The sequence below is a fragment of the Anas acuta genome, chromosome 4, assembly GCF_963932015.1.
Source record: "Anas acuta chromosome 4, bAnaAcu1.1, whole genome shotgun sequence".
Taxonomy (NCBI): Eukaryota; Metazoa; Chordata; class Aves; order Anseriformes; family Anatidae; genus Anas; species Anas acuta.
The window spans coordinates 280139-301356 of record NC_088982.1 but is presented as its reverse complement, the minus strand read 5'-3'; the positions used below and the strand labels follow the sequence as shown (position 1 = coordinate 301356).

Below are 21218 nucleotides of genomic sequence, written 5' to 3'. Positions count from 1 at the left end.
GATGGGGCTGTTCCCACAAGGCCTCAGGGAGGGGGCTGATGTTTTCCAGGTCAAATCACTCCCATGTGGAGCATTGCAAAATGCTCCAGTGTCAGTGTCCACATCCACTCCTTGGACTCAGCTCTCTGGGTCACAGTGAAGGGGTCTTCAATGTCACGGCCAAGCCAGCTTACGATCTGGCAGGAGTAGCACAGCGCCAGCCCCGATTTGGGAGAGCCTGTGAGAGGGCTGCGTGTGCCTTCTGGGCCCCCTCCCTCCTTCCCTCCCCTGGCCGGCATCTCTGCGCCAGAGCGCTGCGCTCCCACGCACGCAGCGGCCCCTGGGGACCCGACGGGCCCTCTGTTGCCTGGCCACGCTCCCTCCCTCCCTGTCCTCTGCAGCTGGCGGCCAAGAGCCTGTCTGCACTGGGAAGGAGCAGCCCAGGCTGTGCTCGCCTTCCTGGAAGAGCCCTGCTCCGCTCCAGCCCCAGCGCCCCTGCCAGCAGCTGTGGGAGGCAGGGAGCTGCTGGGGCTGGGGGGCCGGAGGGGCTGCGCCAGGGCCCTGCTTCAGCATCAGGAGTGCAAGCGTCCAGCAAGGCTGTACCCGTGGAGGGGCTCCCGAGCCCTCGTGCACCCGTCATTTTTAGGTGATGAAGGAAAAACAGTTCCTTGGGGGTGCTGCGGCAGAGGGCGGCTCAAAGCACTGCTCCCTGCGTGCCCGTGCCTCCCACGCGGAGAACAGGCCTCCTTTCAGGCTGGCCCTGGCCTCACCAGTGGAATTTGTTCCCCGGCAAGCCCCAGCCGTGGGGAGGGGCGGCCACTCGCAGGGGAAATAGCACAGACGTTTCTTGCATAGCTGTTCCGGCAGCGCTGACCGCAGCGCTTTCCAGTGCTGGAGCCAGGGCCTGCCCGGTGCCAGCTGCCCCTCTCCTCCCCTGGTCTGCCCCCAGCAGAGGCTGGAGCTGCTCCTCCGCACTGCTCAGACACGGCCAGAGCCTCTGGCTGAAGGACAAGAGCTGCAGCAACTGAGGTGTCTTTCTCCCTTTCACGTGTCTGGTGTCCCGATGTGTGCGCAGTCTCCCTGACTCCGTGGGGCTCTGCTCCACCCATGTCAATCCCTGTGGGGCTGCTCCCCATCGAGGCAGCCCAGCTCTGCTGTGAGCTTGCACTCCCTGCGGTTCACAGCCCTGCGGGGCTGGTGGAAGGTCATGCTGCTTGGGATTCCTGCTACATGACATCTGCGTTGCATCTGGCACAGGGGAAACAGCGCTTCACCACATCCATGCTGCGCCAGGGTGGCCCCATCTGCTCCTGCTGCTGCGAGCCTCCAGCAGCTCTGTGGGGCTGCGTGGGGCCAGTGCCGCTGCTGCAGCCTCCGGCAGCCCCTTCCTCCCCCCTGTGCGGGGGCAGCTCCCACACACTGTGCCGGACAGCCTGGCCGTGCTTTAGCCCCGAGTTACCAGGCTCTTCTTTCCACCCCAGAGAGGACCCAGCACCCCTTGAGGAAATAGAACAGACAACTTTATCAAGAAAATAAAATTACAACTAAGGAATGAGTGTGGGAGCTGCTGCTGGGCAGCCAGAGGCAGCACTGCCAGTGCAGGGCGGCCACCGCGTCCTGGGGAACAAGGGGCTCCTGGGGCATGACAGAGGCTGGCCCTGAGCGGGGGGGTCCCCAGGTGGGCAGAGGGTCCTGGTGCCAGCAGAGGGCAGAGCCCAAGAGAAGGCAGCTCAGGGCGAGAGGAACTGGGCTGGGGGAGCAGGAGGGGGTGCAGTGGGGTGGTGGGGACGGGGAGCGGGGGGAGCACGGTGCAGCAGGAGGAGGCGCGGGGCCTCTCTGGACCGTGCCCTGGTGCCGCAGCCCAGGAAGGGGGCGCAGCGTCCGGCCAGTGTTTGGGGCAGTGCCCCGGGCTGCCGGTGCCTCCAGCCCCCGGTGGCTCCCCGGTGGTGGGTCCTGGGCAGCCCCCCGAGCGGTGCAGGGCTCGGAGGTGTTGGGGGTGAGCCCCCCACCGGCCCCGCAGCAGCTTCCTCCTGCACGTGTGGGGCGGAGGAGGGAGATGCCCATCTCCCCGGGGCTCCTGTGTCTGGGCCCTACGAGATCTGGTTGTTCAGCTGGCCCGGGTACTGCTCAAACCGCTTGCTGGCCTCCTCGCTGAGCGCATCGCCTGGGCGGCAGAGGACAAGAGCTGTCAGCTCCAGTGCTGTCCTGCCAGCGCCTCCGCCCTTCCCCAGCCACCCCCGGCACCCCAGCCCCTGCCCCCGACGCCTGCCCATGCCCCCAGCCTGCCCCCATCCCTTGCTGCCCCTGTCTCAGTCCCCCCCCAGAACACCCCCAAGCCCCACCGTGCCCTCGCCTCAGCCCGTGCCGCGTCCCTGGGCCGTTACCGATGTGGCAGCTGTGCACCCAGATCCGGTGCCCGTCGTACTTGCAGTTGCACTTCATGGCGTTGTTGGTGAAGTCGCTCTCTGCCACCTCAAAGTTGGGGTTAATGACGACCTGCGGGGCACTGACAGTGAGGAGCTGCAGGCCCCTGCCCCATGCCCTGCAGCCCCTCACCAGGTCAGCTTGGCCCTCCCAGCCCAGCGTAGCGGCTGCCTGGGGTACGGCCCCAGCACAGCCCCGTCTCCCTGGCCGCGGTGGGATGTGCTGGAGGGCTCTGAGGAGCTGGTGGCCCTGTCACTGTGCCCCATGTGCCCAAGAGCAACATTTCTTGGGGCAGGAAATGGCTTTCAGGCCGCAGCAAGCCTGAGCGGGTTCCACACGAGCCCTGCACAACTCCAGGCCCTGGGATAGGCACAGTCCCTCCGTGCCGTGGCTCCTGGGGCCAGGCACCGTGTCCGCAGAAGGGCCAGCAGCGTGCTGAGGACCAAGGGGCAGAGGCAAGCCCCAGAGCCCTCCTAGCCCCACGGCACAGCCCGCGCTGGGTGGGCTCCCCAGCATGTCCCAGGCAGTACTGCTCAGGGGGTGTGAGAGGGGCAGGGGGCACAGCTGCAGCACCTGCAGGATGTAGTTGCCGGGCTTGACGTCAGTGATGTCGATCCACTGGCAGTCGATGTCGTGCCGGTACAGGTCCCAGCAGCCCACCGTGATGCCCTGCTCCCCAAAGTTGGCACACTCGTACCGCTTGGCCACATCTGCAGGCAAGAAGAGAGCGCGGCTCATCCCTGCTGCAGCCCCCTGCACAGGGGGGGACACGGCAGGGACAGTGCCCCACAGCCTTGCGGTTCCCACCTTCTTCACATTCTGTGTCCTCAAGGCAGAAGCTGGCCTTGTGGCCCTCTGCCACTTTGGTGCCGTTGGGAGTCAGGATGTCGTAGTGGGTGAAAATGTCCATGCTGTGGTAGTGCCTGTGAGAGAGCCCGCAATGCCCCTCTGCACCACTGCAACCCTCAGGGAGGGCCAGAGGTGGAAGCAGCAGCTGAGGAAACCCCACAGAGCAAACAGGAGACAGGTCCCCCAGCTGCCCGCCCCCTCAGTGCTTGGGAAGGTCCCCACAGCCCCTGCTCTGAGGTCACAGCACCACGAGGCTAGGGCAGAGCTCAGCCTTGCCCTGGGATGGGACACGGCTGGCCCCAGCCAGGTGGCCCCGGCAAGGGGAGGCTCAGCCCCCGCACAGCCTGCAGCCCCGTCCTTGCCCCCCAGCACCCCCAGCCCCAACACCGCTGAGCCAAAACTGGGGAAAATGACACGGGTCCCGGCACCACCCTCCCCCTGCCCACCAGCAGCACCACTGCCCTCCTGCTGCCCGCAGCCCCAGCCCCGGCCGTTCCCTGCACGCACCGGTGGCACTCGTGCCAGACCCAGGAGTGGCGGCCAGCCTTGGGACGGAAGTCGGCCCGGCCGTTGTTGTGGATCTGGGAGGAGAAGCGGAGCAGGCGGCGGTGCCCGTAGGGCCAGTTGGCCAGGCGGGCCGAGCTGGAGAGGCAGTTCTCCTCGGCGGCACAGTACAGCATGTGCAGCGGCCGGTCCTCGATGTACGCCGTCTCCTGCACCAGCGGCGCATGCAGCAGCAGGTCGGAGGCGGCTGGGGAGCAGGCGGTGGCTCAGGGACGGCTGGACACACCGCTGCGCAGCGCAAGCAGGGCTGAGCCAGCCAGGTGAATATGTACCCCCCCCCTCCATCAGCCGGCACAGGCTGACCCCACAGCCCCCACCACCTGCGGAGCCCCTTGCCCACAGCTTCTGCCTCTGCAGCCCCTGGCCCCACGGCCCCGTGCCCGCAGTCCCCACCAGCGCTCACTCTCAGAGCAGATGACGCCTGCGGCGAAGCGCGTGCCCGTGTTCCTGCAGCTCAGGCTGCTGCCGTGGTGCTGGCAGTGGCTCAGGGACATCTCGTGGCCAGCGCACTTCACACCGCTCAGCACCATCTCCGTCACGTTGCTGGCATCCCAGTACCACGTCTCCTGGGGTGGGTGAGACAGGCTGGGCCAAATGCTCTGGGTGACCCGGCTCAGACGCACTCTGCCTCGGTGTACCCTGCCCACCCCCTCAGGCTGCCCCCACACGTCCTATGGCACAGAGGGGCCACGTCCCATCACCCCTCTCAGCCCCAGGGCCATCAGGGAAGCGCCGGTGTCTGTGTTTGCCAGGGCATCACCAGGCGCCTCCCCGCCGGCACCTACCGTCACCGCGTGCAGGGAGTAGCCCAGGCCAAGCTGGCGGCAGGCCACCATGGCCTCTTTGGTGGTCCAGCCATCGCTGCACACCGTGCCCCACTTACTGCCGCGCTTCACCTCCACACGGCCCTCGAACGCCGTCCTCCCGCCAGCTAGGCGGATCTGTGGGGAAGTCCTGGGGCCGTGAGCGTGCACCCCGCACTGCACCGCCCCCCGCCACGTCCCCGTCCCCGTGTCCCCATCCCCGTCCCCGCGGAGCAGTGGTGGTGGCGGCTCGCTGCCCTGGCCAAGCTGGCGCTAGCACCTACTTGTAAGCCGTGGTTAGCGAATCCCAGACCCAGCTGGCGACAGACCACCATCGCCTCCAGCGTACCCCAGCCTTCGCCGCAGACCAGACCCCAGCGGAGCTCGTCCCCGTCGCCAGCCCCCACCGCCACCTCGACCCGCCCCTCGAAGCGGCTCCGACCCCCGCTCAGCCGAATCTGCAGAGAAAGGCAGTGGCAGCGTCATCGGCATCGTGAGCGATGCTCCTGCTGCTGGGGCCGTGTCCCACAGCGCATCCTGCCCAGGCAGCCGGGGCCACGCGGCAGCACCTGGATGGGCCCCGGGGCCAGGGCAGCACGGCATGAAGGAGGAAGCAGACAGAAGCTGAGCAGAGCCAGGCACAACTTTTGGTGAGCTGGGAGCTCACCAAAAATGGCACTTTTGGGGCCAAAACTTTGTGGGTTCAGGAAGTGTGTACCAAAGCAGGGAAAATAATTCATTTCAAAATGTGTTCTCATTTCAGAAATGACAAGCGTGAGAGTGTTAAAAAGGTTAAAAAGCCCAAAGTGGATGAAATGAGACACTAGGTCAAAGGAAGGTGCTGCTCCATTTGCTCATTTCATCATCAGTTTGAAAAAAATCTCTCTTGCTTGGCCCACAGCGATTTTTTTTCAGGTGCTTCAGCAGGGAGCAGCTGGCCACACCACTGAGCAGGAGGCACCACAGAGCTCTCAGCGCCCCCAGGGCCTCCCTTCCACCACCCTACCCACAGGGACAGTTTGGGACTCCAGTCCCCAGAAATCCCCAACCCCCCTGGGCAGCCCTTTCCCCAGATCAGGAGGAAACAACAATGGGGTGCAGTACAGGACAGATGAGGGGACATCCCATGTTAGGTCCCATGGGCTCCCCGGGCTCTGCAGGTGACACAGGCACTGCTGTGGTCCCTCAGCCCCCCACTCCATGGCCCCGATGCCAGGAACCCCACGGATGCGCAGCCCCCACCACAACACGCACCAGGTTCTCGTAGCCCATGTAGGGGATGTTGCAGCGGACGGCTGCATCCTCTGTGTGCTTGCAGTCCTCCTGCGTGATGTTCTTGAAGGGGCAGCTCCAGAGGGACTTCTCGGTGCCCAGGCATTGCACCTCGTTCAGGTGGATTGGCCCTGTCCCTGCAGAGAAGCTGTGGGGCTCAGCACCCAGCCGCACCATCCCCCGCCGCAGCTGCCCGTGCCCCCCTCCCGGCACAGCCCTGCCCTCCCCAAAGGACCGAGCGGCTGCAGTCCCCCGGGATGCTCCGGGCAAGCCCTGCACCACGTGCTGCCCGCAGCTGCAGTGCCAGGCCTGGCTGTGGCTCGCCCACCGCAGCCATCTGAAAGCGATGCCTGGCCCAGGACCCTCACCTTGGCCCATGCGTGCCCCAGTGAGGGCTTCCTTGGCGCTGCCGAAACCCAGCTCACGGCACACCACGCTGGCTGACAGCAGGTTCCAGCGGTCATCGCAGACTGTGCCCCACTCGTTGCTCTTGAGCACCTCGACGCGGCCCTCCCCGGCCTTCGCACCTCCCTTCAGCCGGATCCGCAGCTGCGGGGCAGTGGGGTCAGGGCATGGCAGGGGACAGCGTGGGGCGGCACGGTGTGGCACAGCACGGCAGGCACGGTGCGGCACAACGTGGCACAGCACAGTGTGGCATGGCACAGCGGTGTGCCACGGCACAGCACGGTGCAGCACAGAGGTGGCTGTGACGTGCAGGGACAGAACGCTGTCCCCACCTCCTGCCCCAGGGACACCACACGCCTGCTCTTGGCCCAGCCAAGGGCTCAGAGCCCTGCAACAGGGCAGTGGCCATTGTGGGCCACCACAGCACCGCACACCCACCCTGCAGGGCTCACCTGGCCCTGCTGCTGCTGGCGCTGCTTCTTCTTGTGGGTGCTGCCAGAGGTGAAGAGGGGCCCAGGCAGGCAGCTGACAACGGCGGGCATGCCGGCCCCGCAGGCTGTGGAGGTGTTGCCCTGGTAGAACTGGAAGGTGCACATGGAGAGGTGCACCTCCGTCCCCGTGCAGGACACGGAGTGCAGGCGGTAGTTGAGCTGCTGCCGCTCCGCGAACAGCCTGCAAGGAGAGAGCACAGCCTGCAGCACAGCCACCGGGAGCAGAGGTGTCGGCGGTCGCCCCCCCTGCGGCTGCACCGTCCCTGCCCCTCACTCCATCCCCTGGCTCCATCCCCTGGCTCCATCCCCGGTGGGATGCACTGTGCCCCCTGGGCGCCCACCAGTTGCTGGCCCTGCCCCTGTCCCAGCAGCACAGGGACACGTGTGGCTCCAGCAGCGCTGAGCAGGGCTCCAGGCACTCGGGCTGCCCACTGGAGCCATTTACCTCTTCCTGGACCCTACGTCCTCCCTGCGCTTTTGTTTAGGCTGAGATTTGGAGGCCAGCCTGGAAAACAGAAAACAACCATCAAGGAGCCTGGAGCCCCGGAGACTGAGCTTGGCATGCGTGCCCCTGGCGAGCCTCATGCACGTCCACTTCGTGTCATGCGTGGGTGCAATGGCATCATCTGCTGCCAGCAATATGACACAACTGCCCTCCACAGCAATGATGCAGTTTCCTGCCCACATCCCGCCAGGAAACTGTGACAGATGCAGCAACATCCCGTGCTGCTTTGACACACAGCAGAAGATCAAACACCGGTGGCAATGATTTGATCTGTCAGGTGCAAGTGAGGTATGCCCTTGTCCTCATCCAGACACCAGACAACATCACTGTGCTTTGCTCCAAGGGGAGCAGGACACCTAGCAAGCACGGCGCCAAGCTAGCGGTGCATGTGGACAGTGCTCTCCCCGAAGCCATGGGGATGGTGAGACACTCTGTGAGCTCACCTCACCCAGCTTCAGTGCGGGGAGTACCCTGGGTTCACCCTGAGCAGCACAGAGAAAACCATAGAATGCTGGTATGTTGTGTGTCCCCACACACACACCAAAAATGGTTTGTTTTGCTTGGTGGGGAGGAAGACGCTGACCATGGCCAAATTCCCAGGGACCAGGAGAAAAGAGTCACAAAACAGGGCAGGGGACTGCAAGCTCCCCAGAAACTAGGGATAAGGCAAAACCAAGCCTGGCAGCTGTCCTGCCGGCCTACAGCACATCAGTGTCAGCCCACGCAGCCCAGTGAGCCCTGTGACACAGCGCACGACGGTCAGGACGAGGGTTCACACAAATGTTCAGAGGACATCAGCACCCATCTGCACTCCTGAGACCACAGGTAGCTCCTGTGCCCAATGCTGGGTCTCCTGATACAAGAAAGATATCAGCAAAGCAGAGCGAGCCCTGCAGACAGCACCGGGACAGCCAGGGACTGGCAGAGAAATGGGAAGCTGAGCTGCTGCAGCCTGGTGATGATTTGGCTCCAGGGGCTCAGGCAGCCCCCGACCTGCACACACAAAGGGCTGTCAGGAAGCTGGAGCCAGGCTCTTCACAGCTGCTAATGACAGGTGCACAAGGGAAAGCAGGCAACATTTGCAAGAAGAGGGTCACACTAGATGTAAGGAAAACTTTCCCCATGAGGGCCACTCAGCATCAGAGCAGAGTCCACAAGGCTGTGGGATCTCTGTCCTTGTCTTTCAAACGCCAGCTGGATGAAGCCCTGAGCCAGCCCACAGCGCTGCAGGAGATGTTGGACCAGAACCACGAGGTCCCTTCCAGCCAGGATTACCCATTACCATCACCCCACGCGGGCTGCAGACGTGCAGCCTGAACAGCTCAACCCAAGCAAACCAGAGCTTGGCTCCTGTGGCAGGCAGAGGAAAGGGAGCGGATCGCTGCTCACAGACGTGGCGCAGCATTTTGCCCAGTGCCACGTGGATAATGCCCGCTCAGTGGGAAAGAGGCAGAGGGCACCAACCAGACAAAGCAGCACCAGCAAGTTGCAGCAAGAGGGATGTGTGAGTGGGGCTTTGAGGAGACCCCCACAGGCTGACCCCATCTGGACTCCCACCACCAGCACAGGCAGAGCTACAGGAGCTGGGGACGGTGCCCATCGATGACACAGTGCTGGGAGGTCACAGTGAAGGACTTGGGATGGGCCAAGAGCACATGGGGCACCTTCAGCACCATGGGGATGGTGGGACCGAGCTGAAGCAGGGCAGGGGCAGAGCAGCTTCTCCACATGATGGGCTCAAGCGAGAGGTACCATGCAACAGCCCAGGGAGGATGGGCTTTGGATGGCTTTGGAAGTAGCCTGGGTCTCTGCACCCACTGCCAAATCTGTCAGCAGCAGCGCAGGGCCAGAGGGAAAGGGCAGCCAGACTGTGCGCGGGGTCAGGCAGAATGGCACCAAGAGAGAGTGGGCAGACAGTGCAAGAGATCCCGGGCAGCTGCAGCACCTGGGACAAGACCTAGCAAACCACGACCATCAGCCCAGTGCCCAGCACCACCAGCACCACCATGCCCACTGCCCTGGTGCCCAGCACCACCAGCACTGCTGAGCAAGCACTTTAATGCCCGCGCCACCCCACCCCATGGGGAATAGGGAAGTGCGCAGCCTTTCCAGCTTCCCCACTGCCACTTTCTGCAGAAAGCAGCCCATTCCTGCAGTCCACCCTCCCTATCCACCAGGAGAGAGAGCTCCTTTCCGAGGCCTCCCTGTCCCCGCAGGGCTGCAGCACAGGGCACCGCAGCCCTCCCCATGACTTCCACCAGGACCCTGCCCACAACGGGTCTGCTCTGCAGACACAGACCCTGCCCATTGTGTGGGACAAGGCTGCTTGGCCTGGGGCACCAGCAGCCTAGGAGAAAGAGCATCTCTCATGGGGGACAGGGGACCCCAGTGCACCCAGACAGGTCCCACTGGAGTGGGCTCTTCCTGCCCAGAACACCACAGGCCCTCAGTCTGCTCTGTCCAGATCCGCTCATGCCAGGATCCGCTCGGACTGCAGAGCCTGGCGGGACAGGACAGCCCGGTGCTGCCCAGGGCTCAGCAGACGGGGCGCCCCAGCCCCTTACCTGCTGCCCAGCCTTGGGCTCCGTCCCTTCATCTTGGCTGCGCGCTTCAACCGCCTGCAGGAGCAACACCCTGGCTGTGTGGTGAGGGGTGCGCACAGTGCTGGGAACCACACCGCGGACAACGCACCCACACCCAGACCCCTCCCTTGAGTCACAGTGCTGTGGCAGCATCCCTGCCTGGCTCACGACAAACCACCCTGGGCACAGGGACCCCCTCACTCCCTACGAGAGGGAAATGTAGAGGTGCACCACTGCCGGGGAGCAAAACTTGCCCTCTTGGTCAGGCTCTGCAGTGGTGCATGGGGAGAATGGTGGCCCCCAGCCGTGCCACGGACCCCCAGCTTGGTTAGCTAGTGCCCAAATGGCCCATGGAGCTAGGGCTGGGTGAACTGCAGGGACAGGAGGGATGCTGGGGAGCCTCAATGCCCAACAGCAAGCTCCCAACTGTCCCCCCAGCACTGCCCCTGGCATTCCCCAGTGCTGCTCCAACACCCCAGCCACACGGGACTCCTTGCCAGCCCCACTCACTTGTAGAAGTTCCTGTTCACCTTCTTCTCTGCAGGGAAGCCCATCATGCCACAGATGACACGGCTGTTCTTGGTGTCCCAGCCCTCGTCGCAGATCTGTGCCCAGCCATCCTTGTAGCGCACCTCCACGACACCCTCTGTCACTGGCAGCCGCCGCCGGGCCCCTGACACCACCGGCCGCAGGCGAACCTCCTCCACGTGGCTCTGCTCTGTCTGCAGGGCAGGGGTCACCCCAGGCTTGCTTGGCACCCCGCTCCCTGCCAGCCCAAGGATGCCCTGCAGGAGGGGGGGGTCCCCAGACCCATGCGGGGAACAGGGACAGGATGGTCCCATCTCCAATGGCCCAGGGTAGCCAAGTACCTATCCCCGTCCCTGGTCCCTCAGGTCTATTTCCAGGACTGCAGCCAGGAGAGCCAGTGCTGCCATCCCTTCACCTCAGAACCTTGTATCCAGACCCCAGCCCAGGCACCCTCCCAGGGCAGGATGGCAGCAAAGGGCACTGGATGCTGGACACAGCCTGCAGGACATGGCTCCAGCACCCCTCTCTTGGTGGGACCCCAGCTAGCGCATGCCCAGAGCTGCGCCACGTCCCCACACCCCAGGTGTGGTCTGAGAAACAGCCTGGAAGAGAGAGAGGGGAGCGGCCACACATGCCAGCGGAGTGCAGTGTGCAGGAGCAGGTCTGGGACCAGGGCCCCTGGCAGACAGGGGAATACAGTCTGCAGGGGCACGGGACAGCCACGAGGGAAGGAGCAGCTCAGGATGCCCAGGGGATGCCCAGGGGATGCCGTGGCAGTACTGCACTCCATGTGGGGCAGGATTTGCCTGCTGCAGGGCTGCATCGCAGCCCCTCCTCCCCACTGGCAGGCACAGATGGAGGGCACCGCGGGTCCTGCACGTGGGCGCCTGCCGGGCTGCAGTGAGAAAGCTGCCCCCAGCCAGGCAGGGGGGTCAAAAGCCAGGCAGGGCCACCCCAGACACAGCACCCTCACCTCAATGACGTTGGAGTCCTTGAAGCCTGGGATGCGCTCGTCCTTGCAGATGACACCTGCATCTTCCTCGTGGCTGCAGTCACTGTTCCCCCAGCCACGGTGTTTGCAGTCCCCAATGCTCTTCTCACCTCCCGCACAATTCACGTTATCCAGCCAGATCCGCCCTGCCACATGCCAGGGCCAGAGGTGAGAGGGAACCAAGCCCACGCAGCAGCCCCCAGGAGCAGGGAAGGTGCCAAGGCCACACAGACATGTAGCAGGCACGTGGAGATGAGGCTGGGGCAGCCCTCCCTTGGCACAAAGCTGGGGCCAGACATGCAACGAGGGAAAGCCTGAGTGTGGGAGCAGCTGGTAGGGAGTCTCCACAGCACCTGGGGCCTGTATGGCACCTCGCCTGCACGCAGCCTGCTGCCCCTCTGCACATGTCCTCAGCAGCACAGCGCTGCAGCCACCTGCACCACCCAGGGCATGCACAGCCCACTGCCATAGTGTGTGCATCCTCCCTAAGTGCTGGGGACACACACGCACACACACACATACACACACGTGGAGTTTGCAAGTCTGCTTTGCACATGCACGCACACGCAGGCGCACACACACACATATTCATGCTGCCAGGCACTCTGCAGCCATGGGGCCCTGCTGGCCCCCACACCAGCCTCGTGCAGCACACGGCTGCGCCTCTTACCAACGCCTTTGCCGTACTTGGCGCTGTGGGCCCAGCCGGTGGCAGCCACGAAGCCGAGGTGCCGGCACAGCACGTGTGCGTTGGCCAGTGTGAAGTCGTCATCGCAGATGGTGCCCCATTCATCGTTGTAGAAGACCTCGATGCGGCCCTCGTTGTGCTTGCGTGGGTAGCCAGCCAGCCGAAACTTCAGCTGGGGCGTGGGGCTGCGCGTGGGGCCCGGAGGGGTGGGCTGGGCACTGCCCCCCCACAGCCACAGCCCCCCCAGCAGCACCAGCAGCTCCTGCCACGTCCACGTGCTGTGGTGTCCCATGGCGGCGTGGCCCTGTGTGGGGACACAGTGTCAGGGCAAGCGGGAGAACTGCACGTGCCGCAATGCCAGCTCGGCCCGGTGCTGTGAGGTGAAGCCCCCCACTCCTGCACAGTTCTTCTGGGTGCCAGCACGCCCGTGTGTCCCATCCCCAGCCAGGAACAGCCCCTGGCCACCACCCGCCTGCCCCCCCAGCCCCGCTGCCCCCCAGCCCCGCTGCCCGCCATCCCCAGCCCCTCGCCCCGCTGTGCTGCTGGCACACATTTCCCGTGCCGAGAACGACAGCAGATGTGCCCAGCAGACGGGCATCACCTCCAGAAAGGAGGGGCACCGGCTGCTGGAGCAGAGGTGCTGGGCCAGGGCCAGGGAACGGGGGGGGGCCTGGCTGGGCTGGCTGTGGACCTCGGTGCACCACCGGCCGCACAGCAGCCGGGGCCGGAGCTGCTGACCACAGGGCTGCCAAGCCATGCTCCTGCCCACTGTCAGGAGCGACGCAACCAGAGCCGTTTACATCTCTCCCTGTGAGGCATTTTCTCCAGCCCTTCAGTAACATTTGTGGCTCCCTGAGAATACCTGTGGGAGATGCGGTATTCCTGCACCAGCCTCGGTGACAAACAATGGTGAAAACGTTTCTCTGTAAACCTCCTTCACCCTATTCCCAAATCTGCCGCCAGGGACCACCTTAACCCCCTCAGTGCCGCGCCGCCTGGGAGCAGCATAACCTGTGCAGGCAGCACCAGCACTGCTCCAGGCTGGGCTGGCAGCGTGTTTGGTGGCACAGCACCAAGGCACAGCACCAAGGCACGGCGAGCCTCCTGCCACAGCGCTGCAGCCCCACACCTTGCCCCCAGCCGGCCCGTGGCACAGTGCCCCCTCCACCTGGGAGCCCCTCCTGGGACAGACCCAGCACCCAAACCCACCAGGAGCACATCCCACATGCCTCACTCACACAGGTTGTCATTAGACAACATTAAAAGAATAAGGTTGAGCACAGTCACCTAAAGGCTGGGGTGATTTCAGGCTGATGTCGAGCTACAGGGCTATGCAGAAGGGAAAGCAAATGCAAGCCCTGCACATGCTCCTGCTCGGGCCTGTGCCTCTCACAGCCAAGCCCCACGGTGCCGGCACACTCCCTCTGCCAGCCCCCGCCCTGTGCGCCCCATCCCCTGCTCCCTCGCAGCTCCAGCGTGCTGGTTTGATGGGGCCACAGAGCTGCCAGAGCCCCTTTCTTGGGGCGAGATACATCCCTGTGCTGCACTGGGACGATCGCCCTGCGCCTTGCCACCAGCACGGAGCCTAGGCTCAGGGACGGACCCACAGCCCCGTGTCCACCCATGGGATAGGTTTTCTATGGGAATCGGCCCTGCTCCTGCTCTCTCATGCCTCTCTTTTCCAGGTCACCACTCCAGCCTCCAGTGACTCCTGAACACGAAGCAGGGACAGGCAGACAAACCCTTCCCTGTGCCCATTGCCCTGGACCCCTGCTGCCTCCTGCCCCTTCGGGCTGGGACACCAGCACGGTGCCAGCGAGTCCCAGTGCCTGCAGGGACGTGCGAGGAGGGAGGGCGATGGCAAGGGGACCAACAGCACTGCTCCACAGCCAGCGCAGACGTTGCAGCAGGAAGACGCCGACCCCTGTGGGGCAATCGCATCAACTCTGGCCCTGCTCTTTCCTCTGTCACATCTTGGGGTATGGGGGACACAGCAGCACTGATGGGGACAGCACCAGGCACTGGGGGTCAGGAATGCGCCCCATGAGCCCTTGGGTTTGCAGTGGCTGGCTCTGGGCTACCCGTGCCTCAGCTGCCTGCTTTGGCATTGCAAGAACAAAGTGAAGCCCAGCAGGAAGCATATTTGTGGGCAGGCAGCAGGAAAATGCTTTGCTGAACCTTTTAATCAGCCTGTTAGGCAGGAGAAAGGGGAGGGCAGGCATAAAGGGCCATCCCAGCTCTGCCAGCGGGGCCAGGCAGGGCAGGAGTGCTCCAGTCGTGTTTCTGCTCTGCCTGGAAAGCAGCGAGGGGATCAGTTTAACATCTCACAGCAGTAATAAAACGCTTCTTATTCTGTGCATCAGTCAGAGGGGACGTCCTGTCCTTCCCAAGTGAAGCAATGTAAATCCGCAGGGCCACGCTGCGCCACACATCACACACAAGTGCTTGCCAGCAAGTCTGGGCCCTCTCAGTGCTAATTTTAACTCACCTGGGGAGACTGGAATCTGCAAGCACACGTGGAGCTAAAGCTTCCCCCGCACTTGCACTGAACGAGGCAGGCAATCTCTGCTGGTGTTGACTGCAGGCAAGCTCCAGGCTGCTTTGCGATGGGGCCAATACAACGCTAAAGGGCAGCAGCACAATTAATGCCAGTCTCCACAGTTCTGCAGAAATAGTCCATGTCACAAAGCTGGTGTGACCTTTTATGAGATCACAAGTTTGGTTAATTGAAGTAACTGTGTTGATACAACAGGCTGAGACTGGAAGGCATTCAATTCATCTTGCATGACCTTTTAATGAATGATTAGCACTCAACAAAATCAGTGCACCTTCTGCTAAGTGGATTAAAACTGGACACCTGCTGTAACTAAAATGTGGTTACAACTGGAAAGCCACCATTCGGTGGGCTCTCTGGTGAAGATCACATGCTTTTCAAAAGCAAAACCATGTCTGAAGGAGAAAAAAAGTCCTCTCCTGGTACAGTCTGCAAAGACTGAAATGGGCAGAGTGTGTAGGTGGGGACAGACCTGGGCAGCCTGGCAAAACGGCATCGCATAGACCATACCCTTGTCTTGAAGGAAATGTAAGGCCAAGAACAAAGCATGCAGGATCAGAAACCAGAACACAGCACCCAGGAAAGTGCTCAGTCTGTCTGTAGCCATGGAAGGCACACAGTGCCACCGAGTCTCTGCAGTGCTACCGCAGGACCTGATGCACTTGCTATTGACAGGATTGCTGAAGCCGCCGGCCTCCAGCTTGGCTGGATGCGAGGTCTCAGCCCCAGCCCTGTGTTTGCAGATGTGGGGAAGCCCCACACAAGGCTGTCTGGGCACGGTGCACTGCCAATGGGGCCAGCACTGGCAGATGCTCCACATCCTGATGCCATCAGTCAGGGCAAGAGCCATGCAGCGGTGCCAGGCCACGGCAAATGTCCCTCAGCCCAGACCCTGATGCCCACAGAAGCAGCAGGAGTGCCTTGGGACAGGGTGGGGATGCTCTGCTGCTTCCCTGTTGTGGTGCCCACAGCTCAGCCACCCCTGTCTTTGCATTCAAAAGCTCTCCGTGGATTCGTCTTCCTCACAGTCCTTCAGTTGCTTCTGAACCTGCTTAAATCCTACCACCCCTGCGGTATTAACTGCAGCTTGCTGAAGGGGTCCCGCTGTCACCGCCTGCAGTGCTCCTGGGTCACTGCTGTCCTCTTTAGAGGCTCCAGTGTCCCGCTCCCTACTCGCTCCCCCTGCCTCAGCTCAGCCTGTCCTCAGCCCCTGCCGCCTGCCCCCTGCCCTTGGTGAGGTCGGCACAGGCCTTCAGCACTTCCCACGTGCATCCAGGAGCGCGGTTAGGTTGGCAGCGTGGACTCCCTGGGGGAAAAACGAGCCATTTTCCCATTTCTGTAACATCTCCCTCTCGCAATGCACTCTGAGGCTTGGTGTCACAGACCTTGGGCTAACAGGGCTGGCGTTGTCCAGATCACTTTTTCCACTTTCTTAAATGCCAGCAGTGCATTTGCTCCTCCAGCATGGTGACACTGCCCCATTTCCTTGCTCGCTGGAAGCTTTGCTCCCGGACCCAAGTGCTGCTGTGGAAACAGGGAGCCCCCTGCCCGCCCTGCCCCAGGCAGCTGCGGCACAGTCCCACAGGCTTCCAACGGGGCAGATCTGCACTCAGCATCTCTTGATTTCAAGCCTGGGCCCTTCCCTGCAGCGCCTGTCTCTGGATCACTGCAACCAGAGAGCCAGCCGCTGACTCAGTCCAACGGGACCACAGTCCTGCCAGCTGGATCTGCTGCGGGCATGAGGTCTGTGCCAGGGCTAGGGGCTCTTTGGCAGGCACAGACAAGCTGGGGGGTTGCCTGCACCGTGGAAGGGCTGATCTGCCTGAGCGAGAGTCCTGAGGGGGCATCGCCCTCACTTCTCCCTCTGGCCAGAGGCAGGGGCACCCCTTTGTCCTGGGGACAGGCTGTTTGGTCCTGCTGGGAGCAAGGGGGGCTCTGCCACCCCTCCGGCACAGGGGATGCCTGATGCGAGCAGCAGTACAAGGCGTGTCAGGGAGGACGCTAGCTCTGCTCCTAAGGACCAGAGATTAGCATGAACCTCACACATCCACTGGAGAACAGATGTGCAGGCAGCTGGGGGCATGGACAGGCAACACCTGTGGAGAGGGTCGGGGGCCAAGAATTGCCTGGGACAGGGATGGATGCCCTGGCTGCCGCTGTTACCCAGAAGCTGGGCACAATCCTGCCCAGACTCGCCTGCCCCAGGGCCTCAGGCACCCCACTGCTGGCTTCTGTCTGCAGCCACAAAGTCCCCTCTCTGACAGGGGTTTTGTGCATGGCACTCCTGCATTCCTCTGGCAGGTGAATGGGGCTCGGACACGCACCCAGCTGGGGGGATGGGCTGGCCCCCAGCAAGCACCAGCCATAGATGCTGGAGAGCAGCCTAGGTCCTTGTGACTGCCCAGGAAACCTCAGGAAACGCAGAATAACAGAATGGCTGAGGTTGGAAGGGACCTCTGGAGATCACCTAGTCCAACCCCCCGGCCAAGCAGGATCACTCAGAGCACGTTGTGCAGCATCACATCCAGGTGGGTTTTGAATGTCTCCAGAGAAGGAGACTCCACAGCCTCTCTGGGCAACCTGTGCCAGTGCTCTTTCACCCTCCCAATAAAGAAATGTTTTCTCATATTAAGCTGGAACTTCCCATGTTTCAGTTTGTGCCCTTGCCTCTTGACTGGCCCTGTCCTCCCACAAGATATTTATACACATGGATAAGATCTTCTCTTGGTCTCCTCCTCCCCAAGTTAAACAGGCCCAGCTCTCTCAATCTCTTTTCATATGAGAGATGCTCCAGTCCCCTCATCACCTTTGTAGCCCTCCACTGGACTCGCTCCAGTAGCTCCATCTCCCTCTTGTACTGGGGAGCCCAGAACTGGACACTGTCCTCCAGGTGTGGCCTCACCAGGGCTGAGTAGAGGGGCAGGATCTCCTCCCTTGACCTGCTGGCAACACTCGCTGTAATGCACCCCAGGATAACATCGGCCTTCTTGGCCACAAGGGTGCATTGCTGTCTCATGGAATGTCACAGCCAGGCATGTGCGAGGCCCCGGCCCCTTCCTGGCAAACAGTAGGGATGGAGCTGGTTGTGGGTACCTGAGTGCACCACAGAGCCGAGACCACAGGATCCACACCCCCAGCCCGGCTGCAGGGTCCCCTCTGTGCTGAGGGCAGCTCCATGTGGCAGCAGGAACTGTGGCACTGCTTGACCTGCTTCCAAACCAGCCCCACCACTCTGCCCTTCCCAGCAAACAAGGGCTCCAGTGCCCCACAGGAGCTGCACTCCCTAGCCCCAGTGCCCTCAGCATGGCTTTGCTCCCCTAGCATGGGGGCTGTGCCTTCCAGGGGCTCAGCTGTACCAGCAGAAGCAAGCAGTGGCAGCGGGGGAACCCCAAGTATGGGGATGTTGGCTCCGAGGCTGTGCTATTCAGAACCCACCAGGCACTGGGACTGGCCTTGGTCTGCCCCAGCAAAACCTCAGTGAATAGTAGACAGGCTTGGGAAGGAGCAGATGAAGCAGATATAGAGCAGGTCGGTGTGTTGGGTCCTCATGCATGCCAGCAGCCAAGTGCAGGTCACCTCCATGGCATGGGGACAAGGTCCCAGGCAGCAGCAGCAGGGAAGGGCCAGGCTGGGGTGGCACCACAGGAGTGGTCTCTCTCAGCAGTGCTGCACAGGAGGCCTAAGGCATGCACAGGGAGATGCAGCAAAGCAGGCACTGACAGACTGGAAGGACTCAGAGAAGAGCAGAGCAAATGACCGATGACCTGGGAAGCCTGCCAGCAGGAGGAGGAAGCAGCTCCCTCTGTTTATCCATCACTGGGAAGGTCAAGAGGTGATGGGATCACACTCTGCCAAGGCCCATGCCGGGACATCCCTGAGAGCAAAGGGTCATGTCCCCAGCACAGGGGCAGGAGAAGGTCTGTTGGGTCCCATGGTTTCAGGCACTGGGCTCTGTTCCTTCCCCATCTCCCTGGGGCCCCAGCACACACAGGCCAGAGCCTGGCTTCCCGCACCGGCCCTTTCGCAATCCTGGCTGCCTGGACCGGCCTCCTTCGTCCTCCTGCTTCCCAGCGGCCCAGGGGTGCTGGAGCTGAGGGTTGTGACAGCCCCACCTCACTGGGGCAGGACTGGCTGGACCCGCCAGCAGGGACCCCGCAGGATAGGAGGCACAGGAGAAGCACAGCCAAGTCCAGGGGCTGCAGGGCTCCCAGCTGAACTGCTCCCAGTGGCACCGAGGAACACCCCAGGGTCACCCCGGCAGCCCCACCACACTGGCAGGCTCAGTGACACCTCCCCACACCACCACCTCCTGGTGGGGCTGGCTGGGGGCTCGCTGTCCCTGGCTGACCAGAAAGAAGGCTGCGTGCCTGTCCCTGCCGTCCCACTGCGTGTCCCTGTCCCAGGTGGTGATGGGGACACTGCTGTAGACGCCCCGGCACTGGGTTTGTCCTGAGTGCCAGCGGGGGACAGAGCACCTGAGTGCACTTACCAGATTCAAGCAGTCCTGAGCCCTTTGGACTGTCTGATGTCCCCTGCTCTGCTGTCAGCCTTTAAGCCAGGGCAGCACACAGTGCAGCTCTCTGCAGTTCCTAACTTCACTGGGTTTCCCCGAGACACAGCAGGGAGATGGCTGCCAACTCTGCTCTCGGCTCCTCCGGGCTCTGGAGGGGCAGGCAGGAGGGGAAGACCCCGAAGGAATGTGCAGATGCTGTAGCCATTGGCCACAGTCTCAACAGCCCAGCCAGGCTAGGAGGCAAACCACGGGTCCGGGGGGGGGGCAGGCACCGCAGGGCAGGGAACCAGCCATCTCAGAGCTACTGAGCAAGGAGACCTGCTCCGCTGCCTGCCAACTCCTCTGGAGAGCAGCTGGGAGGATGCAGGACCTGCCCAAGCCCTCCAGCCTTCACGCCTCGCGTCCCTTCATCCTTCCTCTCTTCCAGCGAAGAAGCAAATTCCATCTTCATGGAAATCCTGAGTTTCCACCGCCCTCTGTAAACCACAGCTCAGCAAACGAGCCTCCTGAAGGCAGGCGCTGCTCAGCACGTTCAGGGCTACGTGTGGCTGCGCAGCCCCGAGGCAGCACCCCGCTAACCTGCCGGGGCTGACGGGCACCCCTTTCCCTTCCCCTTCCCCTTCCCCTTCCCCTTCCCCTTCCCTTTCCCCTTCCCCTTCCCCTTCCCCTTCCCCTTCCCAGCAAGCGCGTGGGGAACGCACGCCGCAGCCAAACCTTTGCACCCCGCCAAACGCCGCCGCGCGGCACGACGACCATGGCACAGCTCCCCCGGCCACGGCGCCGCCGGCACGGCGCACAAAGCAGCCTTTCTGTACCGGGCGCGGGGCACCCCCCGTGCGGCCGCCGGCAGGGGCAGCCCGTCCCGCCGGCACCGCGCAGCCGCGCCGGGGAACCGGGGGTCGGGGACGGAGCCGGAGCGTCCCGCGCAGTCACGGAGCCCTCGCACGGGACGGCCCCACGCAGCCCCCATTCATCCCCCGCGCCGGCCGCCCCCCGCCCGGCTCTGCAGCGCCTCGCGACCCCGGCCCGGCGCCCGCCCCGCGAAGCCTCCCACGCGCGGCCCCTCGCCGCGAGCCCCGGGGCCACGCGGGGCGCCCCGGGCACCCGCGCCCAGCGCCGCGCCCGGCGCCCCCCGCGCCCCCAGCCCCGCCGCTCCGGGCCGGTCCCGAGCCGCGCTGCCCGCCCCGGGCCCCGGGCCGTACCTCTCGTCCCCACGGGCTGCGCGGCTGCGGCGGCGCCGGGCGAGAGCGTCCAGCCGAGTGCCGGCGGGGCCGTGCCGAGCAGAGCCGAGCCGAGCCGCCCCTCTCCGCCCCGGCCCGCCCCGCGCAGCGCCCCAGTGTCCGGGGCCGGCCCGTGCCGCCCCGGCCCGCACGGATCCGGCCGCGGCGGGGCCCCGCTGCCCCGGGGGGCTCCGCTCCGGGGCCGACACCGGACCCCGGCACCGGACCCCGGCACGGGGCCTCCAGCTCGGCCTTCTCCCTGCAGGGTCCCCGGCATTGCGCCCCCGCCCCGCGAGCACCGCGCTCCCGGCACAGCCCCCGGCGGACCCGGGAACGGGGACCGGGCTGCAGACCCCCGCAGAGCAGCTCCCGGGCATGGAGCAGCGCGACCCGGTGAGGCACGGGGCCCGAGCCCCCTCTGCTCCGGGTCCCTCTGCCACCCAGCCTCCTCCTCGCCCCATGACCAAGGGGCAGCCAGCTTTGGCGAGCACGGAGGAAAAGCCCTCAGTGACCCGTTTGCTCCCTTCATGCCTCCCTCCCAGCTCTTTCCAGGCAAGCCAGCCAGCCAGACGTCCCCCTTTGGCACTCCTGCGTGTCCTGCAAGGGACCCCCAGGCACGCCAGGGAGCCATTGCCCCAGGGGAGCCCTGGAGCTGCAGGGAGCCTGGCTGAGCTCATTCCCGTAGTGTGGTGCGGGGGAGGCCAGGGGTTGGTGAGCAATTGGAGAGGCAGCCACGAAGTCGCTGCTTTGCCTGGGTTCTACTGCACTGTCTGTAAGCACAGTCTGTGCAAGGCGGGCACAGGGGTGTTGGAGGGAAATGCCGGTATCCCAATAACATCCCCAGGAGACA

General features: G+C 63.8%; 1 protein-coding gene across 7 annotated transcripts; it reads right to left on the bottom strand.

Moving 5' to 3' along the window:
- Positions 1-1482: 1482 nt before the first annotated feature.
- Positions 1483-20487, bottom strand: LOXL3 (lysyl oxidase like 3). 7 transcript variants are annotated; one of them, XM_068679392.1, is made up of 16 exons: positions 20351-20487; positions 12064-12385; positions 11376-11539; positions 10385-10596; positions 9857-9910; positions 7233-7292; positions 6749-6968; positions 6260-6440; positions 5874-6028; positions 4904-5077; positions 4220-4382; positions 3760-4003; positions 3211-3326; positions 2977-3113; positions 2364-2475; positions 1483-2143 (listed from the first exon to the last, which is right to left on the bottom strand). In XM_068679392.1, the coding sequence occupies exons 2-16, from the start codon at positions 12371-12373 to the stop codon at positions 2070-2072; spliced, it is 2376 nt and encodes a 791-aa protein (XP_068535493.1). In that variant the 5' UTR covers positions 12374-12385; positions 20351-20487; the 3' UTR covers positions 1483-2069. The 7 variants fall into 7 exon arrangements, 6 of the variants coding, with proteins under 6 accessions (XP_068535493.1, XP_068535491.1, XP_068535492.1 ...); XM_068679390.1 differs by lacking the exon at positions 20351-20487 and adding an exon at positions 19863-19919; XM_068679391.1 differs by lacking the exons at positions 4904-5077; positions 20351-20487 and adding exons at positions 4602-4757; positions 19863-19919.
- Positions 20488-21218: the final 731 nt, after the last annotated feature.

Excerpts from the sequence above, each read along its gene's own strand:
- LOXL3 (XM_068679390.1), bottom strand. The coding sequence starts at position 19,904 with ATGGTCGTCGTGCCGCGCGGCGGCGTTTGGCGGGGTGCAAAG. Across the intron at positions 10,597-11,375 it reads AGGACTCCAACGTCATTGAG|ACAGAGCAGAGCCACGTGGA; the intron begins GTGAGGGTGCTG and ends CCTGCCCTGCAG. Across the intron at positions 2,476-2,976 it reads CCGGCAACTACATCCTGCAG|GTCGTCATTAACCCCAACTT; the intron begins GTGCTGCAGCTG and ends AGTGCCCCGCAG.